General features: G+C 39.4%; 1 protein-coding gene across 2 annotated transcripts; it reads right to left on the bottom strand.

The window, feature by feature from the left end:
• CCDC34 (coiled-coil domain containing 34) lies at window positions 1-27,228 on the bottom strand. Of its 2 annotated transcripts, none has more exons than XM_052811594.1 (6): window positions 27,165-27,228; window positions 19,985-20,117; window positions 17,389-17,496; window positions 3,889-4,047; window positions 2,109-2,250; window positions 1-484 (listed from the first exon to the last, which is right to left on the bottom strand). In XM_052811594.1, exons 1-6 carry the CDS (start codon window positions 27,206-27,208, stop codon window positions 270-272), a joined length of 801 nt encoding a protein of 266 aa, XP_052667554.1. In that variant the 5' UTR covers window positions 27,209-27,228; the 3' UTR covers window positions 1-269. The 2 variants fall into 2 exon arrangements, with proteins under 2 accessions (XP_052667554.1, XP_052667553.1); XM_052811593.1 differs by lacking the exon at window positions 27,165-27,228 and adding an exon at window positions 23,950-24,295.

Raw genomic sequence — 27,228 nt, 5'->3', positions numbered from 1 at the left:
GAAAAGGAAGAAACAATCTGTGCGTTTTATTGGTATTGAGGTACAGTTCCGTTACAATTGGCTAAATATGACTTTTTTTTTCTTTTTCTCTTTTTTTACTAAAATGCAACATATAAAAAAAACATATAAAAACGCTGATTGGTCAGCTATAAATACAAAGCCTGTTCACAAAAACTAAAAAGCAGCCTGTTTTGGACATATAACTACATATAACTTCATATTTATGGCCCAGTTCACTCAAGATCATAAGAATAGTTTTGTTTTCTGTACTATAACTGCTTTCTGCACAAGGATCCAATACAAGGGTTGGTTTTGGGCTTATAAATTACTATAGGTGAAGACACATGTGACTGACAAGATACAGGCCTCTTACTCTTCTTCATGGTAAGAACACCATCTTCCTTTGGAGGAGGCACATTTACAGGTTTCCAAGGAATGGGGTTACAATATGCTGGAGCTGGATACAGATTTCCATCAGCACACCCTAAAACATTTAGAAAACACACATAACTAAAAAGGAATATTTACACTACAAGCTTTACAATGCAAGCAGTTATAATAATCATCTGGACTAACAAAGACACAACAGTGTCTTCAGAGGAGGACAGCATAGGCACATCACATAATTTAAATGATTCAAAGTAATACATCTTCCACCTTTTTTTTTTTTTACCAATAACTGGCATATTGTTCATCTCTATTTAAAATAATAAGCAGGTCAAATGCTGTGTAACATTCAGAATGCTCAGTCCTTTGTATACTTAAAAGCTGTAAATGTCTATGAATTGGATCCTTAGCATTATTTCAAAACATTTATAAATAAAACTTCCTGTCACCACATATGCAAAGCTCACGTATTTTTCCATCTTTGCTTAACTGTTATTCTTCATTTTATTGAGGAGAAAAAGACACTAATTATCCACATATACATTAATAATCTGCAATTAATAACCTAGGGCCCATAAAGCAATATCAGAAAAACTAAAATGCAACAGAAGGAACATGTTGCCCTATCAGTCATTTGTCTGTAGTGAAATTTCAGTGCATACGTCATGTGGTTGGGTAAAACAAAGCCTGTAATATATTCTACTGCATGAACACAACTGAGTAGAGAAATATTTTTCAAAAATCACTTAAACAAGTGATTGCAGCTGTGGGGAAGTAATGAAGGTCCAAAACAAAACATGAAGGCAAAGTGTATCCCCATCTATAAACAGATGTAAGCAAACGAGCAAAGGTTGTTCACCTGCTTTATACATTTTCTTAAACATTCAGAGCCTGGAATTTAGGTCCTAAAATATTTTCTGTTGCGAATTCAAATAATAACAATGATTTTAATTATATAAAAAAATAAAGGCAAAAGTATATATGTATTTTTAAAGAAAATTTAATTAAGCACTCAAATGTAAAAATGCAATGCTATTTCTTACTGCTCTTCTGCTTTTGTACCATGCGGGATGAAGAAAAATACAATAATAAAGTAAGACTCACAAAACACCACACTATCAACAGCATTCTCTTTAACGCTTCCCTTTAAAACAAAAAAGGAATAGGATTACAGAAGCCAAGAAGGTGTGATGCAAGTGTAAAGCTAAATGGAAAGGAAATCTTAGCTTGGAACATAGGTTGATTCCCATGTCTCCTTTTTCAGACAGGACTTCTGTCAGCCTCTTATTAATCTTTGCATCTGAAAAAAACCCTCTTTTCTAAGGAGGTGTGATAAGGTGGCACACACCTTCTGTAACACGAACACTAACTTTACTAGGATGCTAGCATAACTGATTTGCTTCAAAGGAACCAGTGACTGGCTCTCGTGATTCCGATGCCTGATAAGGAAAATGAGATCAAAATCAGTTATAATTTGGTATGCCATATTATTCTCTCAAATAATATCAATTTTCTCCCAAATAACATGAAGGGCTACAAAAAATGCACAAAGGGTCTCAGAGTAAAAGCTTCTCTGACTTATACCATATGAGATATTCATTACCATGTGCCAAAATTAAATACTGGATGAAAATCTTAAACAGGCTTCATTTCACATTAAACGATTAGAGGGAAGGAACCACAAACCTAAGTAACTACGTCTGTGTAGCAGAAGTACAAACCTGTAGACTTCCCACGTGGGAAGCCATAACCATTTAAAACAGGGCGTGGTTTATTTCTAGCATTATGTAGCCACTCCTTAAAGATCTTCTCTGATCTTGCTTTCTTCTCCTGTAGTTCAGCTTCCCTTTCTTTTTCTTTTTCCTAGAAGTAAAAAAAAAACCAACTAAGATATTTATAGACAAAGCCCTGTACAATAACTGCTGAATATATTTCAAATATGTTTTCAAATAGAAATACATTTTCCTGACCATTGAAAAGTTGCATTTTTTTTATTTAACTCGGGGGGGGGGGGGGGGTGGGAAACAAATCAACCTTCTGCGTTAATCCAGTGTTTCTCTGAGAAAAACCTCTCAGAAGATATTCTGAACATAATGGGCAGATGGCCAGGGCCTACTGTGCTGCAGTTAGCCTAAAGAGGCTATTGCATCTGGGACAACCATGCACTCTTCTCACTTACCCACGTTTGTACAACCCTGTATCAGCCATGACTGGGTTGCCTCCAAGCCTGGAGCAGGCTTGTGGAACCATTAATCAGAAGTAAAACAGTGTGTTTAGGCATGGCATTTGGATTTAAACTAAGTTTAATTGATACTGTGAACATGGCTTATAGGAATCTACGTAATGAAGATATGACTAAAAGAAGGCATGTGGTTTAAATCTGTCTGATGACTTTAATTTTCTTGGGTTTCGAGGTCCTTCTACTGTGCATTTTAGAGGCTCAGCAGAGACACAGAATCAGTTTGCTAAGCAGGAAATAACCACTGCCAGTACAGAATATTTAAGTGTGTTTTAATTAGATGGGAAATTTTGAAAGACTGCAAAATTAAGGTCATTAAGACCTGAAAGTTGATCTGATACAGCTTACAATATTTTGAAGTTAATCCAAAGAAATTATTATACGTACTCGTGAAATACTTACAGATGTGCTCTGCACTTTAAGAACAACTGCTGTAATTACCGGGGGAATATAGATAAATTCTTCTCACCACAATCCTCCCCCACTTAGCTACAACAGTAGTGTAGTACTCCTATAATATCGCATATTCTACTGAAAAATTATACTGTAATGTTAATTAAATTAAAACACAACCAATCAGCTTCACAGTTGAGACTTCTGGTCACACATTTCATAGTTTTCAGGCATAATCATTACCAATATGTGATATTTCAGAGGAATTCTGGATGATTCCTGCAAGCGTAGCCTTGTTAGAGCATTTGTTCTAGTGAGCGAGAGGACCTCAAAGCCTGTACTTTATGAAGCTTACAAGTAAGAAGTCTTCTGAAGCTCACTATAAAAATACATAGGTGATTAATTAATACGAAATAACATCAAAATCAGAACTCTTAGCATCAGATTAGTACAGACAGTTATGAAGAAAAATGCTTTTAATTAGAAATATGTGCAAGTATAATGATAATATAATGATAGCAGTGGTGCTGGGAGAAAAATGCCCAGAATGCTGCCTATTTTCTGTCTGGGTCACCCTGCAACAGACTGACTAATAAAGGTACACTGTGTCGTTTGCATTTCTCTTTCCCTTATCATATCACAATTGCAGTGGGTTTGCAAAGACTGTTAACAAAAATGTGTTAATACGCATCTTGCTTTGCTGACCACACCTCAATGTCTTCAGTGCACTAACATTACAACTTTTGAAAGTTTTTCTCATGTACAACACTGCCATTTGATAAATTCTAATCAATTCAATCAACCAATATATTTAATATAAATTACAAATTAGGTAACCGCATCCAAATAAATGATTAGTTGATTAATACCTTCTCTTTCTTCTTCTTTTCTGCCTCTTCAGCTCTCTTCTTCCTTAACCATTCTTTATACTTTACTTTGGCCTTTTCTTGTAACTGCATTTTTTCTAGTTCCTTTGTGGCTTTTTCTGCCATTTCTTTGCTCAGCTTTCGTTCCCTTTCCCTTCTTTCCTACATTAAACAGATCAAAGAAACAGAACAGAAACTTTTCAGTATGTTTCAATGGGCAATTCTTTTGAGGGATACAGTTAATTTTATTACATAATTACAAATAAAATTATCACAACCCTGAAAAAACCATCATATTGGAAGATCTTTGAAGACAGAACCTATTCATCACTAGGTTCTAGATAAAATAGTTTTAAACATATAAACTTGTCAGAAAACATGATAAAAAAATTACTTTCAGCAGTCCTTATGCAATTAAGTTTACTACTCTGTTTTATTTATTCAGACATTTTTTTAAAACACTTCAGACACTTCTCAATATTTCTGGGAAAGAAATATATGTTGCAATTCTTGACAATAGTGTGTTAGTTTTACTTTTCAGTGAATCCAGAGCAAACTACAGTTCCAAATGGAAGTCAGGAAAACTGTCCCCTTCTAAGAGTCATTGACATATGCAGATTGTTCAGCACACTCAAGCATAAATTGATATGAAAATAAGAAGTTCACATTAGAATCCAGTTCATGTTTTGTGGTATTGCCTACATTTTTTATATTCTTTAGTTCATTTGTGTATGGCTTTCTTCGACGAATCAATCCACACATTCCTCTGCTTCAAATGATGAAAGGGAAAATGAGAAAACACATTCTAGGGCAGGCAAAAAGTGGCAACTGAGTGTGAAGTGAAATTGCTACCTGTATAATTTGGAAGATACAACACACAGAGGTGTCATTCACTTCTACGTCTTTTCAGGGTGTGTGTATCTTAATGGTACAAACCAACGTTTTGGGGGACCATTCTCTAAGCTAACAAGCACATATTGATGGCCTTTTCTTGATCTGGAGAGGGAGGTATTTTCATTTGAAGACTAACAATAGCTCTCACTTCCCTTCCCTGTAACCTTTATGAAATGACTGGGATTCTACTGATTCAGTACTACTTCTGCTTAGCTTGCTTAGCTCTGAAGAACCTGCATACACATGTAGAGGAAAAAATCTTTACCAGACAAGCTGTGCACATGACTTGGAGGGGAGGCAGAAGACTTGAGATCAAACAGTTTCCACTTCATAGAAAAGAACTGCTGAATAAAATCTTTTTCTCTGAAGAAATCTTTTTCTTGTATGCTCCCCTGCAAACTCCTCTTGAACAAAGATGTGTAGTTTAGCATGAACTGATGCTGACTTAGAATTATTATAGTTGGCAATATGGATGTCAAATGCCTAGAACTACAACTGCAAAGTATAATAAACTGGGTCTGTCTGCTTCATGGAAAAGAGGAAAAACACATTTACAAGAAGAGCAGGAATATACTTCCCTTCCCATTTTACCTCTTATAAGCACAAAAAGGCGGAAAGCTAGAGCTCTGCTCTGCTCCCCCCCATGGGCCCCTCCCCCTTTTTTCCCAGATTTATTGCACTTTTGGAAAATTCAGTTATGCATAAAGAAGCAGAATACTGGAGCTGGAGACCAGCACAGTTCTCTCAGTCTGGTCTAAACAGGGCATCTGCTGGTTCAATCCTTGTCCTCCATACCAAAATCCACCAGTAATTCAATATAGTAGCATCATACAGAATAAAAATTTTAGCTTATATTGCCCTGCAAAACACTAACTCATTTCTGCCATTTATTGGATGAGATGACAAGTTGCAAAACCAGGGCAAATAAAGAGGAAATGTATTGCTTTCAGGTTAAAACATTTGCCAATTTTTTTGTAAGACTTAGTACTGGATATTAAACGCTTTCATGTTTGAATCCTTATCCACACTACATGAAATTGTCTCAATAAGGAAATCAGTCTAAGCATAATCTTAGCTTACTCTTGGCATTCAGTTTCTCTGAACGTGTCGTAATGCTAAACTGCAGACTTCTTATCAGAAGAAACCAGTTTACAGAATTGTTTGAGTTAGCGTGCCCCTCTCTGTGTTTGCCAACACTAGAAGCATGAGTACAATTTTAACATCAGCAGCTAAATTATGCATTAACTCTGGGGTATTTCCCCCCCTTTTACAAGCTATACCTTATTAACTGTATTTACCATAATCTCTGAGGTGGATGTTTCTTCACCTAAACCATGATGATACTTTCAGTACCACTGTTTTGGTACACTCTTGACAAATATTCTAATCTGGGGACAAAGAGTTATTTGTGTACACACTGCACACAATTTCACGAAACAATTAGCTACTAACTATATTTTTTCCTTGGGTTTGGAGTGTTGGGGTTTTTTTTCATTTCACTTCTAATCCATTCTAGTGAACATCAGCTGAATCTGTTCTGCAATGTAGGGAAAAAGGTCAGGTATGAATACACTCCAATTTCCATGCATATTCTGGAAAGTAAAACTCCATAGAACTACAAAATAATGGAAGTCTTATTAATATGATTTCACAACAATGTTTGTAAGGCCTGTACATGCGATAAAACTATTATTTACAACTAAGACCAATGAAAAAAGAATTTCATTCTGGAAAAAAAAAAAAAGAAGCTGAGATTCTGAAATATTTTTGTACTAGTGAAGAATGGAAACAAGATCTTTCTTAACATGAAACAAACCCTTCCATGCTTAAATACGTTAAAAAGGAAAAATAATCTATTTTTGGCAAATTATGCAGATCCTAAGTATCACCTGCCTGAAAAACAAATTACCAATTGTCTAAGCTTTTCTTCATTCTTCATCTAAATTTCATCTTAATCTCTTTTATTCAGAGCTGTTCCTCTGTCCCTTCATTACCAAATATTCCCCACATGCATCTCTCAACAACTCCTGTTTTGAGACAGTGATAGTCTGGGACACATAAAAAGCATTAATGTAGATGAGAGATATATGCTAAAACAGTGAGCTAAAACCATTGGTGAAGACGGCTTACAAAGATTTCAAAGCTTTTGTTGTTTGCTGGCTTATCTCTGTTGTACATGAAAGTTACAAAAGTAAGGATCTTTCAAAGCTACGGTCTTTAGCTGAGGGTCTTACCAAATAAAAATCATGAAAATAAATATAGGAGAAAACGAAAAAAATGGGGCCCTTCCATACCTAAAGGAAATTGTTCAATAATGGACAACAATTATAAACAGAAAATAGACTAAAAACCTTTCTGAAGACTGTAATTAAAAGGCAGGGAAGCTTCCTAAATTATTATCTTTAATCGCAATACTTCAGATGAGTTTAGCCACTATCTAGGCTGACACAAAGTTAAAATAGCTCCTAATGTAAACAATGACATGCCATGCACACTACCATGAAAGCCACAACTATTGCTAAGTTTCACTTGCAGTGAGACATCCTTAAGACAGGAGAGTCCCTGCAGAATTGCAGGCTTGCAGCTGCCTAGATTATTCTGCAGACAAATCAGAAATGCTTCCTCTTTCTCTCATGCACAGAACAGTTTTTCCTTCATAAAGTTAGTGTACACCACATTCCCAGCTGCTTTAATAACCTGCTTCATGTCAAGTTCCTGTCACCCTGGCCTTCCCAGCTTCTCCCATCCTCATTACTTTCCCTTATACAACTTTATCAAAAATGCTAGGAATGTGCATATTAATGTACATGTTCTTCAATCCTACCTTCCCTCTCCCTCCACATATATACAGGGGGATATACAGGGGGAGGGAACTTATACAATTTGTTTATGCTTGGTGTTGTCAGATTGGGTTTTAAAAATTCTCTTTGATCTTGTGTTCAAAACAGACGTGATCTATTCACTAAACCACTAGCAAATTTACATATACTTTAAAATATGATAAGGCATATTACATAAATTAAGGTATTGATTGTAAAACATCCAGTTACTCATTGCAAGAAAGGCGTGTTTTCCCACCACCCCACCCAAGCACATTATTAAGGAGAAAGGATACAATCTGGCCTGCGGGTTCACTGCTCTGGGCTGTGATCCTATCAAGCCTCGGAACCTAATGAAGCCTGGGCTAGGTCAGTACTTGGAAATCCCCCACCCAGAACAAATCCAGCTATCCCACAAAGCAGTGATGGTGACTCAGTAGGCAGCATGTGTCTCACTGAGTCAGTACCAAACCAATGTCTCAACAGCAGAACTACTAACTTTTCAAGAAAAGTCAGACCTATGCATCTGTGGAGAATTCTCAAAGGAATTTAAAATTTGGAGAAGCATCCCACTTCCTTCCTGACAGAAGGTAGACATATTAAATAATTTTCCAGGCAGAAAAAAGCCCAATTGCCATCAAAACAGAGACGCTATATCCAACTGGAAGAAAATTAATAAAATATTTTCTGTATTTTCATATAAATGATTAAATGAGAGGCTGGAAAGGGTAAAGTGCAAAGCTGCTTGCTGTTCTGCATTTTCTATGTAGAGTGTCGCTGAATAGAAACATTTCCAGATATTAATGTTGTGGTTTATATTTTTTTTAAGATACTTCTCACGGCAATCCTCTCCCATTTTCTGGTCTGCAGAACATGACATTTTTCTTTTTATAGATAACTGATGGTTCTATTTCGCGGCTGTTTGCTCTGACATCTTAGCTACTATATTCTAGCATCATTTTATGCTGACTGATGGCAAAATATAGGAAAAGTCTACACTGCCAACATCAAAACATATATCCAAATTTCCTCATATATCCGCATAATAACCCTGAATGTCAATCACATTTAGCAGCCTCGGAAATCTGGGTTGTTCAGCCAATTGTTATTATCTTTTCAATTTAGCCCTATTACACAGCTCAGTCACCAAGCCTAGCCTGCAGAAATACTTCTTTAATGTCTCCAGAATTGGCATGTGAAAAGAACAAGAGGCTAGAAAGGAGGTCAGTGAAACAACACTGAGCTGCATTCGTCTACTGACAGGCAGGTTTACAAAAATTTACTGCTCAAGTTCACACAAAGTCAATGCAGACCCCACTGCAGTCTAGTAGTTGGAGAACTGTAAGATGGTTACACCCATGGATCTTTCTCCCAAACTGTGTTTCTTTCATGTGGGTACTCAATATACGTGACAAACAGAAAGTCTTAGTGTACTTGGTCTCTGAACACTCTCAGGGTCTTCAGAAGAATGCAGACTCCACAAATGCTGCTGAAATACAGGAGTACTCATATTTTAATCATCTGCAACCCTGAATTCCTCCTCCACAAATCTATCTAAAACTCATTCTAACACTAACCATGAGAAATTAGTTCATTCTACTTACAGAAATCTCAAGGCAAGTCTGGACACAATTAAGATTCAGGTACAACCTAAAACTAAAAGCACAGCACTGGCCATGCAGAACCTCACAGAAAAGTTTTGTGTAAAGACACATCGACACTGTGCTAATAAAAAAAAAAAAAAAAAAAAAAGACTGTCTTGTAAAGTACTCCAGGTCTAGATGCTGAAAAACCCACAACATGCAGAAAAAAACCCTTATGAAATTAAGCCCAGAGTTACAAAAAAGTTTAGATATCTAAAGACAGACTTGGGCACCTAAACAGAAAATTTAAATTCTTAAATGACGTTGCTTCTCAAGGTTGGAAGGTATTTATGCTAGATATTTAAGCTTCCCTCACAAATACATTTCTTGAAAGGGTTCAGTCTTCAAAAATGCGAACACCTCAGCATCCCTTTCAAGTCTAAACTGTCAGCAAAAAACCACAGCACATCAGGCTCTATATAAAATGTAGCAGCAAACACAGCTTTGACTTAGAAGAATAGCTCAGCTGTTAGAACATTAACCTAGGACAGGGAAGATCCGAATTTCATTACCTCTCTCCCTGAGGGGATTCAGACTAACATGTCCCACTGTGGGGAGAAGACTCCATCTACCAGGCTGCAGGCTGGGATGACAGGATTCTCCACCCCTTCTGTTGAAGCGGTACCACTCCTCACAAAATAATTAAGAACTCAATGGATGAAAGAGAGCATGAGCGAGCATGACTTTTTAACTTGAAAGTCATGCTCAAGCTGCTAAACAATCTGTATTCTATATTAGCAGTGGTGAAATGAAGTATGCGTTAAACAAAATCTTTGGAGTAAGAGTTGAAATCTAAGTCTTTCTTCTGTGAGGAATCATGCAGCACACCAAGAAAGGGAAGTCTGCTCCAAGAACATTGTCATTCATTATTTTATAGTGTGTTGGTTCTAAGTGTTCATATTTCTTACTGCTTTTTCCTTCTTATAAAGTTTATCAGCCAATAGCAAAGGAAATCATAAGAACAAAATTTTCAATGAAAAAGCATCAAAAGAGAATTTTCCCATCCTGTACATGTTTTCCATTAAAATTATATTTTTCCATAAGTAATGGGGACTCACTGAAAGAAAAAATGAACAACAAAAAGTTGAACAAAGTTCTATGATTAACGCCCGCTTTGCTCATATTTAAAGAAAAAATAAAAAGTGATGCCTTATTCTCTATTCAACAATGCAGAAAGTATTTGAAAAGCTACAGTCAAATTAACATGGGTATTAGAATAATTAGTTTTTCCAATGTAAAATGCGTAGCTTCACTACTTGTGCTCTTACAACCTTGTTAGATATCACATTAATATAGCATAAAGTATTATATGCAAGTTAAAGACTAAAGACAACATGAGTTTCAGAATTACAGTTATTTGGGGATGCAAGCATTCTGCTTTTGAGATTTCAGTTATTGTTGCAAATATATGTATTACGTATATGCACTGGGGTTTGGCTGGGATGGAGTTAATTTTCTTCATAGCAGCTTCTGCAGTGCTGTTTTGGATTTGTGACCAAAACAGTGCTGATAACACAACAGTGGTTTAGTTATTGCTGCGCAGTGCTTACACGGCTTCAAGGCCTTTTCTGTTTCTCACTGCCCTGACAGCAAGCGGGCTGGGGGTGCACAAGAAGCTCGGAGGGGACACAGTTGGGAGAGGTGACCCCAACTAACCCAAGGGGTATCCCGTGCCACGTGATGCATTGCTCAGCAATAAAAGCTGGGGAAAGAAGGAGGAAGCAGGGGGACGTTAGGAGTTACGGATTTTGTCTTCCCAAGTAACCGTTATGGGAGATGAAGCCCTGTTTCTCTGGAGATGGCTAAACACCTGCCTGCCGATGGGAAGTAGCGAATGAACTCCTTACTTGGCTTTGCTTGTGCGCATGGCTTTTGCTTTACCTATTAAACTGTCTTTATCTCAACCCACAAGTTTTCTTACTTTTACTCTTCCCATTCTCTTCCCCATCCCACTGTGGGGGAGTCAGAGCGCGGCTGCGTGGGGCTTAGCTGCCTATCGGGGCTAACCCACAACAATATATAAATATGTACGTGTACACATATGCATATACATTAATTGAATACTCTAGATAATTCTAAGTTCATATTCTATTGGCATTCTAAGAATGAAGTAGTTTTGCAGAGTCAATAAAGGTGGATTAAATATGATTGGACGATACCATATTAAATAGAGTGCAGAGGGTAGACTGCACTGCATCAGTGTTAATTTTTTAAATATTTAAATCAAAAAGCCGTTGTCATTAGGCCTGACCTTTAATCCTAATAGTTTCTTCAGCATCAATTCATAAGAGGTTCTGACTGTTATGACAATGTTCTAAAGAATTAAACGGTCACATCAGTTTACAGACACTTTACAATTTATGCATCCACAGTGCATTTCTCAAAGCCTTGGTACTTTGATTTGAAGGCAATTAATCAGGACTTCAGCAATTGCATGTACCTTACTTAAGTGTTCAATCCCATAGTTATTGATAGGAATGAGACTCCACATCTTGGGATCAAAAGTTCATGTAAAACAGGAAAAGAAAAAGAAACCTGCTACTGTCAACAAGCTTCCTACTCTATAGTAAAACATTAGGAAGTAACTCATATATAACTGGGGTTCTTCAGATACAGTCTTCTAAACACAGCAGTCTTGATAGGTGGGCAAGTCTTAAACCCAAATTATGCTTACAAACTATAAAGGCAGGGGCTGGGCCCCCATTTAGATGAAGATAACATTTCACATGAGGTGAAATAAAGGTCATAAAGGTCCACAGTCAAAACCATCCTCAGTTCTTTAGAGAAATACCAGTAAGGGGACACAGAATAAGGAAGAAAGGGAGTCTGGGAAAACAAAGGTTTTATAAACCAAACTGTAAAAAGGAGTTCTCCACACTGCACCTCACGCCTGGGAGATGAGGCTGTCAGGGTAAAGCCTTCTTCCTGGAAGAAGGCTACATATGTCTTGAATTAATTAACTCAAGGGCAAATGAGGGCAAAAAAACCAAAGTGGCTTCAGACAGCAGCTTACATATTTTCCAAAAGAGAAGAGAAGCTTTTTACTAGCATCTCCAGAAACTTCCACTGAATAGAACACAGTAAATTATCAGGCAGTAGAACCAGTGCCTGGTCACACTGTGAAAGAACTTGGAACTGAACCACACTGGACAAATTCTGAATAGTGGTGATCTTCAAAGGAAACACTAAAAAAGAAAGTATGAGTGAGTGATCAACTCTGAACATCTATGACCTCACCTATCACTTTTTTTTTTTGCATGTTTTATACCCAGCCAGAGTTTTGTCATCGCATATTAATCCATCAGAATTTAGACAAAAGAGAAAAATCCTTGGAAGGAACCAGAAATGGGATTCCCAAATATTTTTAAGATATTAAGCAGTACTTTTATCTTCGTTCTTAAACTGTTATTTACCCCGGTCTGTAAACAGTCTTGGTATCACCTACAGCCTGCTAAGCCAGTCACAAAACCTTTATTTGTTAAGCAAGAACACATTTGATAAAAGACAAGTCACAAAGATGCCACTATGGAGAGGAGATTTTCAAAATATATCACACACGTAGTTCCCCCGATCCAAATAATTCCAAGACACAGTTGGGGGGGGGGGGGGGGGGGGGAGGTGAGGGTGTTGTTGGTTACTGTTTGGTTTTTTTAAACTTACTCAGTGGAGAAAATGACTGAAGTTAACTGGTCTGTTCAGCATCTACAGGGAGTCAGCATATAAACATGAAATGATAAGACTTTGAAGGCCTCTTTTTTTTAATGATAAATTCTAGCCATTCTTTACCTCTTGGTTTTACTTTCAATGAAAAACTTAATTCTACTAAGAATGGGTCCTTTCTTGGCCCTTTAAATACTTCTTTCTGTCTGTACATGAGTGCTGTGTACTAGTTCAGAATGGTTCCATAAACAGTTCAGGTTTTGTGCTTACTTAGCATATCAGCATATTAAACTACATAGTTACACTAAATAGATCCAACTTTTAAGAAAACATTCAGCTACAAAATCATTGTAGACAATGTCAGAAGGAGCTACACATAAATGGCTTTTCAAAATCAGTCCAGTACTGAATATTTTAGTCTAACGTTTTAAAGATTTTTCAAAGGTTTAATCTAAATCCTAGTGTTTTAAAAGTATGAGTTTAGTCCTGACTACTGCCTCTTGTATAGTTCCTGAATTTGAACAGAAGAATCACATATTTTCAAAGAACTTGGAAGAATGCGGTGAGTCAGTGAAATCAGGTAATTTTTCCCTAAAGGAAAAATACCTTTTTCCCTGAAGCAATAAAGAACTATTAGAAAGATATTAATAGTTTTTCAAGATTTTACTGACAAAATAGAAAATAACAGTGGAAAAAACAGCTTACTTATTAATGTGAAAAAGTAGGCAAGTGAGCTTTCTATGGGATCTTTATGTATACACATATGGGAGTATATATAACAAAAGCAGTGGCTGACTTTCAAAACAGCACCATAAGTAAGAAAAAGTTCATAGACTCAATAAAAATTTGAATTGATTTAGGAGCCAATACAACTACATAAATATATACCTACCTTATCCCAGCTTAGAAGTAGCTCAGGTTCTACATTACTTCACCAAAATACACCTTTGTACTTAAAATTTAATAAAATTTATACTTGGCATAATGAATTATAAGCTTTCAACACAGCTACACCGTTTCAATCCAAAATAAACGATACTTATATGGTCAATTTCACCTCTTAGCAGCTTTACTCCTCCACATAACGTTAACAGATTTACCCATTTGTGGTTAGTGTAACTTTAAAAATAAAAAGAAAAAAAGAAAAAAACACATTAAGTGCCAGAATGAACACCATGGAGAAAGTAAGCTTTCACAAGCATTAATTCTAACCTGAAGAAATGAGACAGTAGTTAGTTTTCAATACCTATTTAAGATTTAGTTCTATGATAAGATTGGGATCGAGGACATCAATTCCTTTCTTTTTAAACTTCACAGTTCCGCTACGAGTTGCCTCACAAAGCTCCTTACCAAATTGGAGTCTAAATACAACAAGTAGCAATCAAGCAAACATTTTAACATACCAGAAGGATTAAGACAGATTCTAATGGCTTTGCTGATCTATGTCCAGTTCTGCATACCATTCAAATCAAGGGTACTTTAATAACGAAAACATGACACTGAACACCAACTTTGCTTGCTCAGCATTTATAATCATGCCCCCCTCATTTTTATCACTAAATCTAACAGTAACTCAGAAGTAAAAGTTTTAGTTACATACAAAGTCATGTTGGGTTCAAGTAAATTTTCTTCTGGAATCAAAAGCATGTTTGGAGATATTTTAGAGTTAAAATATTTTGATTAATACTTCTGCTATTTGTTAAAAACAGAGCTCTATTACATCGAAACCAAACCAAGTCAAACAGATTATTTACTGTTTGTCCACAAATGACTCAACCTTAGGAGAGAGTGAAAGTAAGACTATTTTTGTCCAGCAGAGATCTAGTATCTTACCGAAAATTCTAAAGGCATTAGTAGAACCAGGATAGCGCCTGACAGTTGATTTTATTAAGCTTTTAATTCCTAGTGAGCTGCAAAATTTTGCCATATTTGCATAAACATATTTGACAGCTTAGAATGTTCTTTGATATCTCCTATTTCAATATACTACTTCTAGTTCATTTACAACCTTTAAAATCACAAAAGCTATTTACACAGAAGGATATTAAATGGTTATGATTCCTTTATTTTCAAAAATAGTTTAACTCAAAATGATTGGAAGCATAAAAAAAAACTTCACAGCATATAGTTTTAAATATACATTAAGCAATAAAAAATGAAACTGCCAGTGAACAGAAACAGTGCTCAAGCTTTTCTTCCTAACCTGACCCTAAAGGACTATATTTACCAGTCAGAGCATCACAATGGACGTTGCCATGCAACAAAATACAAGAAAACTGGCTTGGCATACAGAAAACCAGCAGAATTCTTTTCTGCACATACAAACATTCTACTTCTGATATAAATATATCTCACATTCACGGTATGAAGATTTTTCCAGCAGTGTCTCCTGGTGCTGGATGCTCAAGATGAAGAAAAAAGTTTCATGCGCGCTCAACCATCCCTTACTTCCTTTGTCAGTCCAGTATTCAGCAATGGGAAAGGATACAGACTTGTGGACATCACAGAGGTAACATCCCCAAAAGTACTGCCTCCTGTCAAGTAAAGCATTTTCTGCAGTCTACACACAGGGGCTCAGAATCACTAGCTGGATACGAAAAAGGTGAGCGCTTAATGCATATTTCAGTGAAGAATACTGCGAGTTTTGCCTCAAGGAGCACCTTTTGATGCTTCTAGGAGGAAATGAAGTGAGCTTTCCCTAATATGAGATGTATACATCCTCCCCAAGAAAATCACAGCAACTGTCAGTGCTCATGAATCGAATCTTAAACTTCGTGTGAAATCTTCATGCAATTCTAAACACCTTCTTAGTCACTGAATTGACATTTTTATCCTTCAGTCTGTGTCCAGATCCACAGATAATCTTGCAGAAACTTGAAGTGGTAAGATCTATGCAGCACAAATGTTAATATCCTAAAGACAGCTAAGCTTTTAAGTTCAGTTTGTTCTTGATTTGAGTGTGGTTTACAGAAAAGACTAACCAATGAATCATCCTATTTAAATGAAAATCAGATTACTTTTGGTAAAAGCTTGGGACATGGCCTAAGAATGACCTTATCCTTCCAAAATATAATATGATAAAGTCCAGACACAAATATGTTTCTTACCCTGTCCTCTGGGCCGATGTGAATACCATTAAAAAAGACCTCCTATTCCCATTGACAATAGAAAAGAAGTTGTTAATCAGTAAATTGACAAAGGTCTTTGGAAGACCCAAACAGGTAGAAGTTTACAGAAGTTGAAGGTGGGGGGGGCTGTGAAGAGGCGGGAGGAGGGAGAACAAGAATTTTCACTGTTTTGAACTGTAAACAATTTTAACAGGCAGCCCAAACTCTTTCAAGCCAATGGTTACAGACACATATAATTTAATTTGCATTTTAGAAGAGGAAAACGGCATTGTTTGTGCTGAATAATAAATCTTCAACTTTTTGATGTGTACTTTAATAAGGGAGGACCCTTTCTACATCATAATAAATGCTTAGAGCAGGATTGGTTTGGGGGTGGGTTTATGCCAATCATCCAGTTAGCACTGAGACTAAGAGTAAGTAGGTTAGATCCAAACTCACGTTATTCTAGTGGTTCTAGATTGAATCTGAAAAAAGAGTTCTGAAATGGTGAAATGTATGAGGTCTGGATACCTAGCCCAGCTAGTGCTATTGTATTCAATTTTCATCTGATTTTATTCAGAACCAGAAGTACATAACGGTAAGCAACTGGTATTGCTACAGACCGTAAGACAATGAAGGCATGTGCCCACAAACTACCAGGGGCTGAACAAGCCCAAGCCTTCCAAACGTTCCCATTTTTGCCACCCAGTACACATGCTTGCTTTGTGTGACACTGAGCTGTACAGTGCCCTGTGGAGGTCAGGATTCCGTCTGCTTCTGACTCTGGACTTAGGCATCCCTCTCAAGAGAACTTAAAAAAATTTTTGATCCCACTCAGAAATGACTTTTTGGATGAAGGAATTCCCAATTGCTAACTGTGGTCTACTGAGAATTTCCTGAATCTGGCCTCACACCTCAATTATCCCTCTAAACTCTACCATACTATTTGCCTGTCCACAATGGTACTTAACTAAATCCTTCTTCTGGCTCTACTTGGTGTACAAGACATCGCAGACAGTTAAGATGTACACTTTACCCAAAATGCTTGGGCACTGAACCTAGGAAGTCAGAAAGAGTAGGGTATACTGAAGATCAGAACCCCAGCTATAATTAGCAGAAGGCTACTGCACAAGATGTAGGTCAATTATCAGTTACCTGACTACTCAGAAAACAAATCTCTTTATACTTTATGGAAAAAAAAAGAAATCAGTCTTGGAAAAATGTTTTAACTGTGTTGGCATGGTTTTATAATTTTCAATTAAAACAGCCATTCATTCAGCAAACTAAAAACATGGTTTTCCAAACAGTCTAAGTAAATTTTACATAGGTTTACTTAAGCATGGTATGTGCTCGAATATTTGCAGTCAAAGCAATATTTACCTCTTCTCTTTTTTTTTGGACCCATTCCTTGTGCTTCTCTTCAGCTATCCTTTTCCTCCTTTCACATTCTTGCCTTTGCTTCATCTTCTCAAGCTGTATATTCATTTCCTAATTAAAGAAAAAGTATACATCTTAAATCTGTGGTGACCATCTACACCAGTACACTCGATACTGGAAATAGTGCTGCAGTTAAAACAATGTAAGCATTAGATTTTGAAATTTTTTCTTCATTAAGATTTTGGAAAAGATGGATGACAGTCAATACAGAAATATTATGAAATACAATCAACGGAAATGTGTAATTTTTAGAATATGAACTGGAAATATGTATTTTAATTAGGCTTTGGAAACCACTCAACAAATCACTCCTCAGCTTATTTAAACGCCCTTTCAGTCAGTAGAATCTTAATTTGCAGCAGTACTTTTCTACAACACTTAAAATTTGCATGGTGTACTGCTCTGCATTCAGGAAGGCATCAAAAGCCAAGTGAAATATTACTCACTTGTGACGTTTAGTACCAGAACTACAAAAACCTTAGGGCTTAACCCAAAGCTTATTAAAGTCAAAATTACTGCAGATTTTAGCAAACTTTGAACCAGCAGCTTTGTTTTGAAGGCGACAGAAGAAATTCTGAAGTATTTTATCTTTATAGGACATAGAGTATATATGCAATCACTTCTCTCTCTCCAAGGAAATGAATCGATAAAGAAAAAACATGACTAAGATGACAATTTGAGATGCCTAGCTTCTCTAACAGTAGCATTAGCACAAAGTGCTATTTTTCACTGAAAATTCATACCTTCAAACACAGATGGAATTATTTCCATGAAACTGATTTTATGGTCCTTACACTGCAGTCAGTTTCAGAGAGAACCCCCTCTTCTTATAACTTCGAATTTGAATTTATTAAGTCCTCAAGCAAAAATAGGAGCTTACAGAAAGCTCAGAGAAAACACTCACAACACAGACATAGTTTGAAAATATAGTTGTTGCTATATTGAGGGCAAAGTTACAGCAACTAACATCTCCTTTGACTTCTAAGACATCTGTAGTGCAGGGTTCCTGGTTTCTGTAAAAGGTGATGGCACTCTAAGGACCTTAGAAGACCCCATCCACTATCCACTCAAAATGTTTATCCACATTTCCGACATTCAGGGCAGACTTGGCGCTGATGTCAGCAAAAGATCTGGGACTTCACAGTTGTTTCTTAGGATATCAGTTTAGAATACTTTTTATAGGCAAATGTAGTAATACATTTTTATATCACAATCGCATACTTTGTTCTCTTCTGCCATCTTACAAAAAGGTTAATTGTATTTTTTCCCCTGATATAATCTATTTGAGTTGCCTACATTGCAGTTTAACACCTAATATTCTCAAAATCTTACAAATTAAAAATAAAACACTATTCCACAAATTTCTACACAGCTTTAAGTAATGCTTATCCTATGACTGCTCCTAATATATATTTAAAAGACATCTTCTAGATTACATTTAATACTGTATAAACGCTATTGTGTGATACACAAGAATAAATTGCTTTGGTTCCTCATCAAGACCACGTGAGAAGTCCATACACAAACCACATTTTCTACATGACGCCAGAAATTACTTTGGCTCCTTTTTTGTACTTAAAAATCAAAACAGGGAGATGACCACCAAACTGGAATCTAAAGGGGAAGTCATGAAATGTGTGGTGCATATTAATGGATCAGAACACATTCCTCAAGTTTAACAAACTATTTTGGTGTTATGCTGACCTCTAAAAGACTGTTCCAGAACCTTCCAGCAGTGGGTGTTTTATAAAAAACCTAAGGTAGCCCACATAAAACAGCTGTATGTTATATTCACTTTACAGATAAAGCAAATCACAGAAAGGTTAGGACATTGCTCAAGGTCAAACAGTAAATCAGTAACTAAAGTGAGAAATGATGTAACTTTGATGTGATTGTTCTAACCACTACCCAATACTTCCAGTTTGATCTTAAATGACAGTATGATTTAATCAACTGCAACTACAAATATATTAATCAAGAAAAGATATAATGCTCTCACTTAACTCTGCCCCAGTATTCCAGAACTGTTCATTTGCAAGGGGGCAAAAGATAGAAGGAGGGGAAAATAATGCTGGGACAGGGAAACCTATCCTGGGAAAGGACACCAAACAGTTGTATAATTACACACTAAGTGTGTAACAACACGGTGCCTCATATCTAACCAAGTAGTTTGGCATACTTATACCCAGGACACGCCCTGTCGTGTTTTACTACCTACATGCAGGCATATGTACCCATGATGAAAATCAAGGTACCAATTATATAAATAAGTTTTAATCCTTTAAACTTGAACCATCACCTGACAGTTGGATAAGCAAAATATTATACAGCACCACTTCAATGAAGCATAACATTTAGCAAAAGAGAATGCATGTAGCATGAGTCATGTCAGCATTATCAAACACAAACACTATGGAGGCCCAAGACACTAAAAAATAATGGACAAAACTACTTGTGTTTCCACAACCAAAAAAAAAAAAAATTCCTGTGCTTGCTATCTTCTATTAGCCTTCACATCAAGCCAATTGGATGTATTCACCTCTGCAGCTCTAGCTTGTAAGCGGGCACGTAGTTCCTTCTCTTTGCCAATGAACCATTCTTCCCATGGTGAAAGATTATCTTTCAAAGGTGACTCTTTTTCCTCCCCTGCTATTTCAGAGTCTTCAGCCTTCCTGAATTAAAAACAAGAAACGTAAAAGAATATTATCTGTAATATACTTGGCTGAAAAATTAAGCAGTGCTACTGCCTTAAAATTACATTTCTATTATGGCATATTGTGACAACGATGACATCATTTTTCTACTTGCTTAGCAATCTCCAGAATGGATAACTTGCATTTATAACGCACCTCTGACCATCCCCCTTACATTCTACTTATTGAATTCTAGCTTTTTAGTGATTTCTGCCCCCCCCCTCCCCGTTCCAAATTGTGGAACAGATTCAAACATTACCTTTTATGAACTAAACAAAAACTAACACCAGAAACATCAAAGTGCCATCTTCCTTCTCACATATGGAAACCAAAGGAAATCAGAGATTTAACATTAACATCCTGTCCTTGGTCACCAAAAGGCTCCATGTATCAACTGGCCTTTAGCACGAGCAAAGAATAATCAAGAGTATTTTTTCTTCTTTTAAGTCCTATAGAATTGGATTCATGATATCAAGCAATCTCAGCATTAAGAATCCATTCACTCTAACAGGTAAAGTTTTCCACTCTAAAAAGCTTTCAGGGGAAACATACTTAAGAAATATGGCTTGCATACAATACTTGATAATATTATACAAGGTTCTGTTAGACTTTTAATAGAGTACCTTGCATAACTCACTCGTAACTTCTTTACTCATGAATAATGCAGCAATCCTAGCCGCAGGCCAGAAATATCTTTTATAATATTCTATACGTGTACTATCTCATAAGTAAGACAGTATATTAGGCTCTAAGTCAACAAAAATTGAAAACATGCCAATAGATTTCTTGATAAGATTTCTTCTATCTTATACAGAATTCTTTCTTAAACAACAAAACAGTGAAACTAAACTTCAGTTTCGTATTTTATATGGACACATGGGCTCTGGAAATACCTACCTACGTACATAATTCGCTACAGTGAGTAACTCTGCTGAATTCAAGCTACAGAAGAGGCATCCCAACAAGCATATCATGTTAATGCTCCTGAAATAAATCTTTTAAGCATAAGATACCTGTTTTTTATCAATATAAAAGTATTACATATTCACAAGGAACAGCAATACTCTGTTGGAGAACATTTTACGTCCCGGTAATCTTCAGAATCTATTTCTGTGATACAAAGCATTTGAGGACAACGTCAGTGCCAATGAGTTTTGTCTTACTCTACTCCATTGTTGTTACCCACATGTGTGTGCACTAACATGATCATTCGCTGGTCAAGCCAGGACATGTCCAGGGGAACTGATCCACGCTGAAACTAACCTGGAAAAGGGTTGTTTTCCCCACACACAGTCAGCCCCCAACCCGCCTCATACTGTGCTGCCACAGAGATGTAGCACAACAGAACGGACAGGACACCCTGACAATGCACGGACAGAAGCGGCACAGGCCAAGCACTCCCAAGCCCAGTGTTGTCCAACGCATTCTGCTGCACCTTAGGGCTTTTATGCTACAGTGTTAACAAAGACCAAAAATTTAAGAGAGACAGTTTTTGAACAGGTACACATAATAAGGGATGCAACTTAAGAATGCATAATAACATATTTTGTTAGAAAATAACTCTCTGAAAGTTTATTAAAGATAAGGATAAAAGCATTATGCATTCAAATTCAGGAAACCAACGCAACTTTGTCCAGACTTGACATTTTGGGCAGGGATACTTCCTCAACACATTCTTTTGCTGTGCATGATTTGCATTATGGCACCTTGAACTAGAATAATGCTGACATATTAGACCAACCTGAGAAAAAGTACTAGTAGAAGGACTGAATTAAGAAAAGTAATATTTACTATGTGTTTTCTTGTATGAGTAATTATAAAGTTCACGCTGTTAACTGCTCAAAAAAATAATTCACAGTAATGAATTAAAAACTTACTGTATACAAGTAAGAAAGAACAGGAAATGAAGTTTAAACAGAGTAAAACACAAGCTCAATATGAAGAACTGTTCGGAGAAACATTTCTCTCGTTCTGCAGTACTGTCGAAAGCTCTCAGGTTGCACCAGAGCACAGACTGGAATCCAATCCCTCTCAGTGTGCATCCCAGCCACCATCACACTCTCCCTGGCACACCAATTACGTATTTTGAGCCACAGAGACCTTGAATATCATGGGACCATTTTCTGAAATGCTAGCGTGTTCACATCTATGACCTTGCTCTGAATAATTAAAATAACAGACTTCTTAAAGTACCACGTTCTCAAGTGCATTTATTTTTAAATAAGTATCTTAAATCAAATTAGATGTATTTGGCATTAGAACTGAAGTCTGATTAATAGAAAACACTGTGATTATCATTTACCATATATTCACTTAAGTCACGCCATAAAACATAACACTGATCCATAATGAAAGTATGAAAACACCTAATACCATTTCACAAGGCCTTGCTTTCAGCCTTTCTCTTTTGCAAATATTGCATTTCCCACATTAAATGTCTGCCTCGGGCTAATTTTGTGTAGTTTTAAGAGGACAACAACAACAAAAAGACTCTTTGAGAGAGCGCGTGTATACGTTGAGGGTAGTGGCTGTGTAAAAAGAAGTGTTTTTTATTATTATACTTCTGACATCTTGGCAGTTATACACGGAAGCTGCTATATGAACATTTGGTAGACACTGATTACAACACAGCAGCAGTATTACTCAGATGCAGTGTCTGCACGAGTGAAGTATATGTTGTGCTCGCAGAGTTTCATGAGATTGTTCCAACCAACTCAGGCCCTAACAGAGGTCATCTTCAGTTCCATCTTACCACCACCAGGAAATACTGCAGCAACAGGCCCGAAAACTGACAGCTGTTTCAAGCAGCATCTCAAGCTGCAAAGACACGTAGCAGTTTGAAGCGAGTGCTACAGAACTTCAAGGTACATGAACAAAATTGCTTATTGGGAGGGAGTGAAAGGACAGGTAACAGAAAACTGGAAACAGGAGGGACCGTAAACAGGCTAATATCCTTTTCATTCTGAGGCTTCTATTTCTGGCTACATTTGAGCACTTTCCCTGCACTTTTAGCACCTTTTTCAAGAAACGCTTGTAAGAAAAGTTCAGCGTGGTCCATACGCCTTCAGTCCATCTGGGAGGTGTGCACTGCTCTCCATGAGAGTTTGAGAACCACACCGGAACCCTGCACTCCCGTGAAGCTCGGCTATCCTCCCCTTACCCCACTGCCACTTTTAGCTCAGCTCAGTCTCGCTAGTTACATCCACCATCAGTTACCGCACAGATCTGCGAAGTTTCCATTGCGAAGGTTGTATTCCAGGCACTCCCTGCTCCTCCCCCTTCTGTTTTAAAGGGAGGAATAAGTATTATTTATTTTCCTGCCAGGCAGAGAAGATCCCGAGGGAAAGAAGACATATTAAGTTTGCGTACAATTAAAAGGGAATGAAGTTAAGCCACAGGAACAAGAACTGTGCAATGCATACACATGAAACTGACTCTGGATATGGCTATGTACACTAGGCAAAACAGCCCTTCAGTCTCCAAGATCATTTAAAAGGATGACAGGAACGGCTGTACCTTTTTTAACTTGCAAAGACCCCGAGGCTCAGTTCAACAGCTCATAGATATTTTACAAACCCACGACGACGCTCAACTGCCCCCAGAAAAGACTGCCGTAACCTGCCACTTCCCAAAAAGGGACCGAGGTGCCTAAAGCGCTTATCTCTGCGAACAAGTCCATACTTCTGTGAAATAACCTTCCGTCCCCAACAAAAGCCTCAAGCGGAGGGAGCCGAGTTCGGGAGCCCGGCTCCTCAGGCGGGAGGCGGCCCGCAGCTCCCCGCTCCGACCTGGGCCCAGACGCAGGGGTTACCTATCGCCTCGCCGGCTCCGGCAGGCCGCCGCCCGCTCCTCCTCCTCCTCCTCGTCCTCCTCCTCCTCCTCGCCGCTCGGGGAGCCGGGGCGGGACGGGGGGGAGAGCGGGGAGCAGCCAGAGGGACTGAGGGGCTCCTCGCCCTCGGAGCTGGCGGAGGCCGGCGGGCTGAGGCGGGCGGCCCTCCTCCTCCTCCTCCTGCCGCGGGTCCGGGCGCCGCTGCTCATGCCGGCGGCCGGCACCTGAGGGAAAGGGCGGCGGTTAACGGCCGCCCGTCACCGCAGAGCGGCGGCGGCGGCGGCCTCCGGCAAGCGCAGACGACCCGGCCCGGCCCGGCCCGCGCTCCCGGCGGCCCCCGCGGCTTCCCGCCGGCTCCGCGCCGCCGCCACGGCAACCGCGACGCCTCCGCCGCCAGCGGCCTGCGCCCGCCTCGCCTCGCCTCAGCCGCCGCCCTCTCCCGCCTGAGGGAGGAGCGGGCGGCCCCGGCCCCGGCGCCCGCCTCGGCTTCCAGCCGCCTCGGCTTCCCGCCTCACCACCTTCCAGCCGCCGGCGGCGAGGGCTGAGGCAGCGCCTGGGAAGAGACACCGGGAAAACACGGGGTCGGGAGCGGCGGGCGCTGGGTCTGCGCGGAGCAGTGAAGTCCTCTCCCGGGATGAGGGGGGAACGCCGCGCCAGGGAAGGCAGCAGCCCCTGCAACCGCCTGCCTGGCCCTGGTCCTCTCCACGGCCATCACGAACGCCCTCGTATGCTAATTGATAGGAGCCCTTTACAGCTGTTCCTTATTACTTAACATTTTTGCACACTTACAGGTTCCATCAGCAGGTACCAGCAACCTCAGCCCCAGATGAAGATTCCAGTATGTCAGAAGAAGGTAGCTCAGTGTTTTCTAACAGCCAAGTCAAAGTTGGTCACCTATCCTTATGTTAAACTGCAGCATCCCCTTTCAGTCCCCACAATTAGAATCTTGTTTCTGATTTAAAGTTTTAAAGACTTTTGTTTTTCATGCACTTCTGCTAGGCTAATGATGTCCTTTCCCTTCCCTCCTGTCAGTTATTCTCCACTGAGTCTACAACAATCTGTCCTAAATAAAACTTTTTTTTTTTTTAATACATTCCTGTCCTTTCTTGTTTGCCACTGGATACTTTGCCAGTATTCCATCATGGTTCCAAATCCCAGGAACACAGTCCCTCTGTACTGCCAATGTTGGGCCACCTCGACCACCTTTTTAGCCAAATCCTTAAGCAGAATCAGCAACAATCATGTGTATCACCAAAGCTTTGCATTGCCTTCGAATTTCATCTACCAAGGAGATAACCGATAAAAGTGGATAGCTTTTTATAACTTCATTGAGTCATTTTGCTGTGGCTGACTAAGCAGAAGTGTTACTGATTTGAACATGTGTATTGGGTTCGCGTGGCAAGGTTTTGGTACTGGGGTGGCTTCTGTGAGAAGCTGCTGGAAGCTTCCCCCATGTCCGACAGAGCCAATGCCAGCCGGCTCCAAGACAGACCCGCCGCTGGCCAAGGCCGAGCCCATCGGCAACGGTGGTAGTGCCTCTGGGAGAACAGATTTAAGAAGGGGAAAAAACTGCACAAGGGCAACTTCAGCCAGGAGGGAGGAGTGAGAATATGTGAAAGAACTGTGCAGACCCCCAGGTCAGTGCAGAAGGAGGGGAGGAGATGCTCCAGGCGCTGGAGCAGAGATTCCCCTGCAGCCCATGGGGAAGACCGTGGGGAGGCAGGCTGTCCCCCTGCAGCCCAGGGAGGTCCACGGGGCAGCAGATCTCCACCCGCAGCCCGGGGAGGACCCCACGCCGGAGCAGGGGGATGCATCTGAAGGAGGCTGTGACCCTGTGGGAAACCCACGCTGGTGCAGGCTCCTGGCAGGACCCGTGGCCCCATGGAGAGAGGAGCCCACACTGGAGCAGGAGCAGGTTTTCTGGCAGGACTTGTCACCCCGTGGGGGACCCATGCTGGAGCAGTGTGCTCCTGAAAGACTGCAGCCCGTGGGAAGGACTTACATTGGAGAAGTTCATGGAGGACTGTCTCCCGTGGGAGGGACCCCACGCTGGAGCAGGGGAAGAGTGTGAGGAGTCCTGCCCCTGAGGAGGAAGGAGCGGCAGAGACAACGTGCGATGAACTGACCACAACCCCCATTCCCCGTCCCCCTGCGCTGCTGTGGGGGTAGGTAAAGAATCCAGGAGTCAAGCTGTGTCCAGGAAGAAGGGAGGTGTGGGGGGAAGGTGTTTGAAGATTTGGTTTTTATTTCTTATTCCCCTACTCTGGTTTGATTGGCAATAAATTTAGTTTTCCCCAAGTCGAGTGTGTTTTGCCCGTGTCGGTAATTGGTTGAGTGATCTCTCCCTGTCCTTCTCTCGACCCATGAGCCTTTTGCTGTATTTTCTCTCCCCTGTCCAGTTGAGGAGGGGAGTGATAGAGCGGCTGCGTGGTGCTTAGCTGCTGGCTGGGGTTAAACCATGGCAACATGAGATATCAAAGTTTGAAAGTGATTGTAAATTTGGTGGCTTTATTGATATAATTGTTCTTGCCAAGATTCTGCAGGTAGGCGAGTTTAACAAGAAATATATTTTTAGTTGGATAGGCAAGTTGAAATATAAGCAACAGTATTAAAAATTATTTGTCTAAAATAGGAAGGTCATTTGAGACATTTGAGGCAATTGATTTGCCATAAAAATTGAATTTCACTGGCTCAATGACATAAAAAGGCCATCAAACCTACACAACCATTATGTGTGCCTAGACACCACCAAAAATGAGTGCCATGAGGTGGGAAACATTTCAATGCCATCACTAACAGTCCTAAAGAATACCCAAATGATCATACTTGGGAATTTTGAGATGGGCTGTTTGGCGCTTGGGCTGCAGATTTACAGGCACCCAATTCCATCGTTTCTCCACCAAAAGGTCTGCATCTCTCCTGCCTCTCAGGAGCATGTACTTCTCCCTCCCTCTTGCTCACGGGACGCTTCACCAAGCCACACTGCCTCACTAATGTAGCAGAAAACCATCCAAATTGTTGGCCAAGCAACTTGCGGTCTGAGCAAGTTAAAGCTCAGGGAGACGTCTGACAAGCACGAGGCCAAACCAAGGCAAGCGCCAGGAGTGCACGGCCACAAAGCGGAAGGAAGGGAGAGGCAGAGGTGAGCTGTGAGGGATTTCCCCCTTTCAGTGGTGGAGCTTCTTAATTTGGCTTACCTTCTCATGGGAACTGCAGTTTTGGCAGCTTGGAGAAATATCATTATGGTTCCTGTAAGGAAAA

Source organism: Harpia harpyja, chromosome 16, assembly GCF_026419915.1.
Source record: "Harpia harpyja isolate bHarHar1 chromosome 16, bHarHar1 primary haplotype, whole genome shotgun sequence".
In the NCBI taxonomy this organism is placed as follows: domain Eukaryota; kingdom Metazoa; phylum Chordata; class Aves; order Accipitriformes; family Accipitridae; genus Harpia; species Harpia harpyja.
Note: the sequence above shows the minus strand (reverse complement) of the source record. Positions and strands in the feature narration are given on the sequence as shown.

Bases quoted from the DNA above. Each gene is read 5' to 3' on its own strand.
- CCDC34 (XM_052811593.1), bottom strand. From the start codon at position 24,176: ATGAGCAGCGGCGCCCGGACCCGCGGCAGGAGGAGGAGGAGGAGGGCC. The intron at 20,118-23,949 runs GTAACCCCTGCG...TTTTTAATTCAG, and splicing joins CGGAGCCGGCGAGGCGATAG to GAAGGCTGAAGACTCTGAAA. The intron at 17,497-19,984 runs GTGAATACATCC...TTCTTTAATTAG, and splicing joins TACAAGCTAGAGCTGCAGAG to GAAATGAATATACAGCTTGA.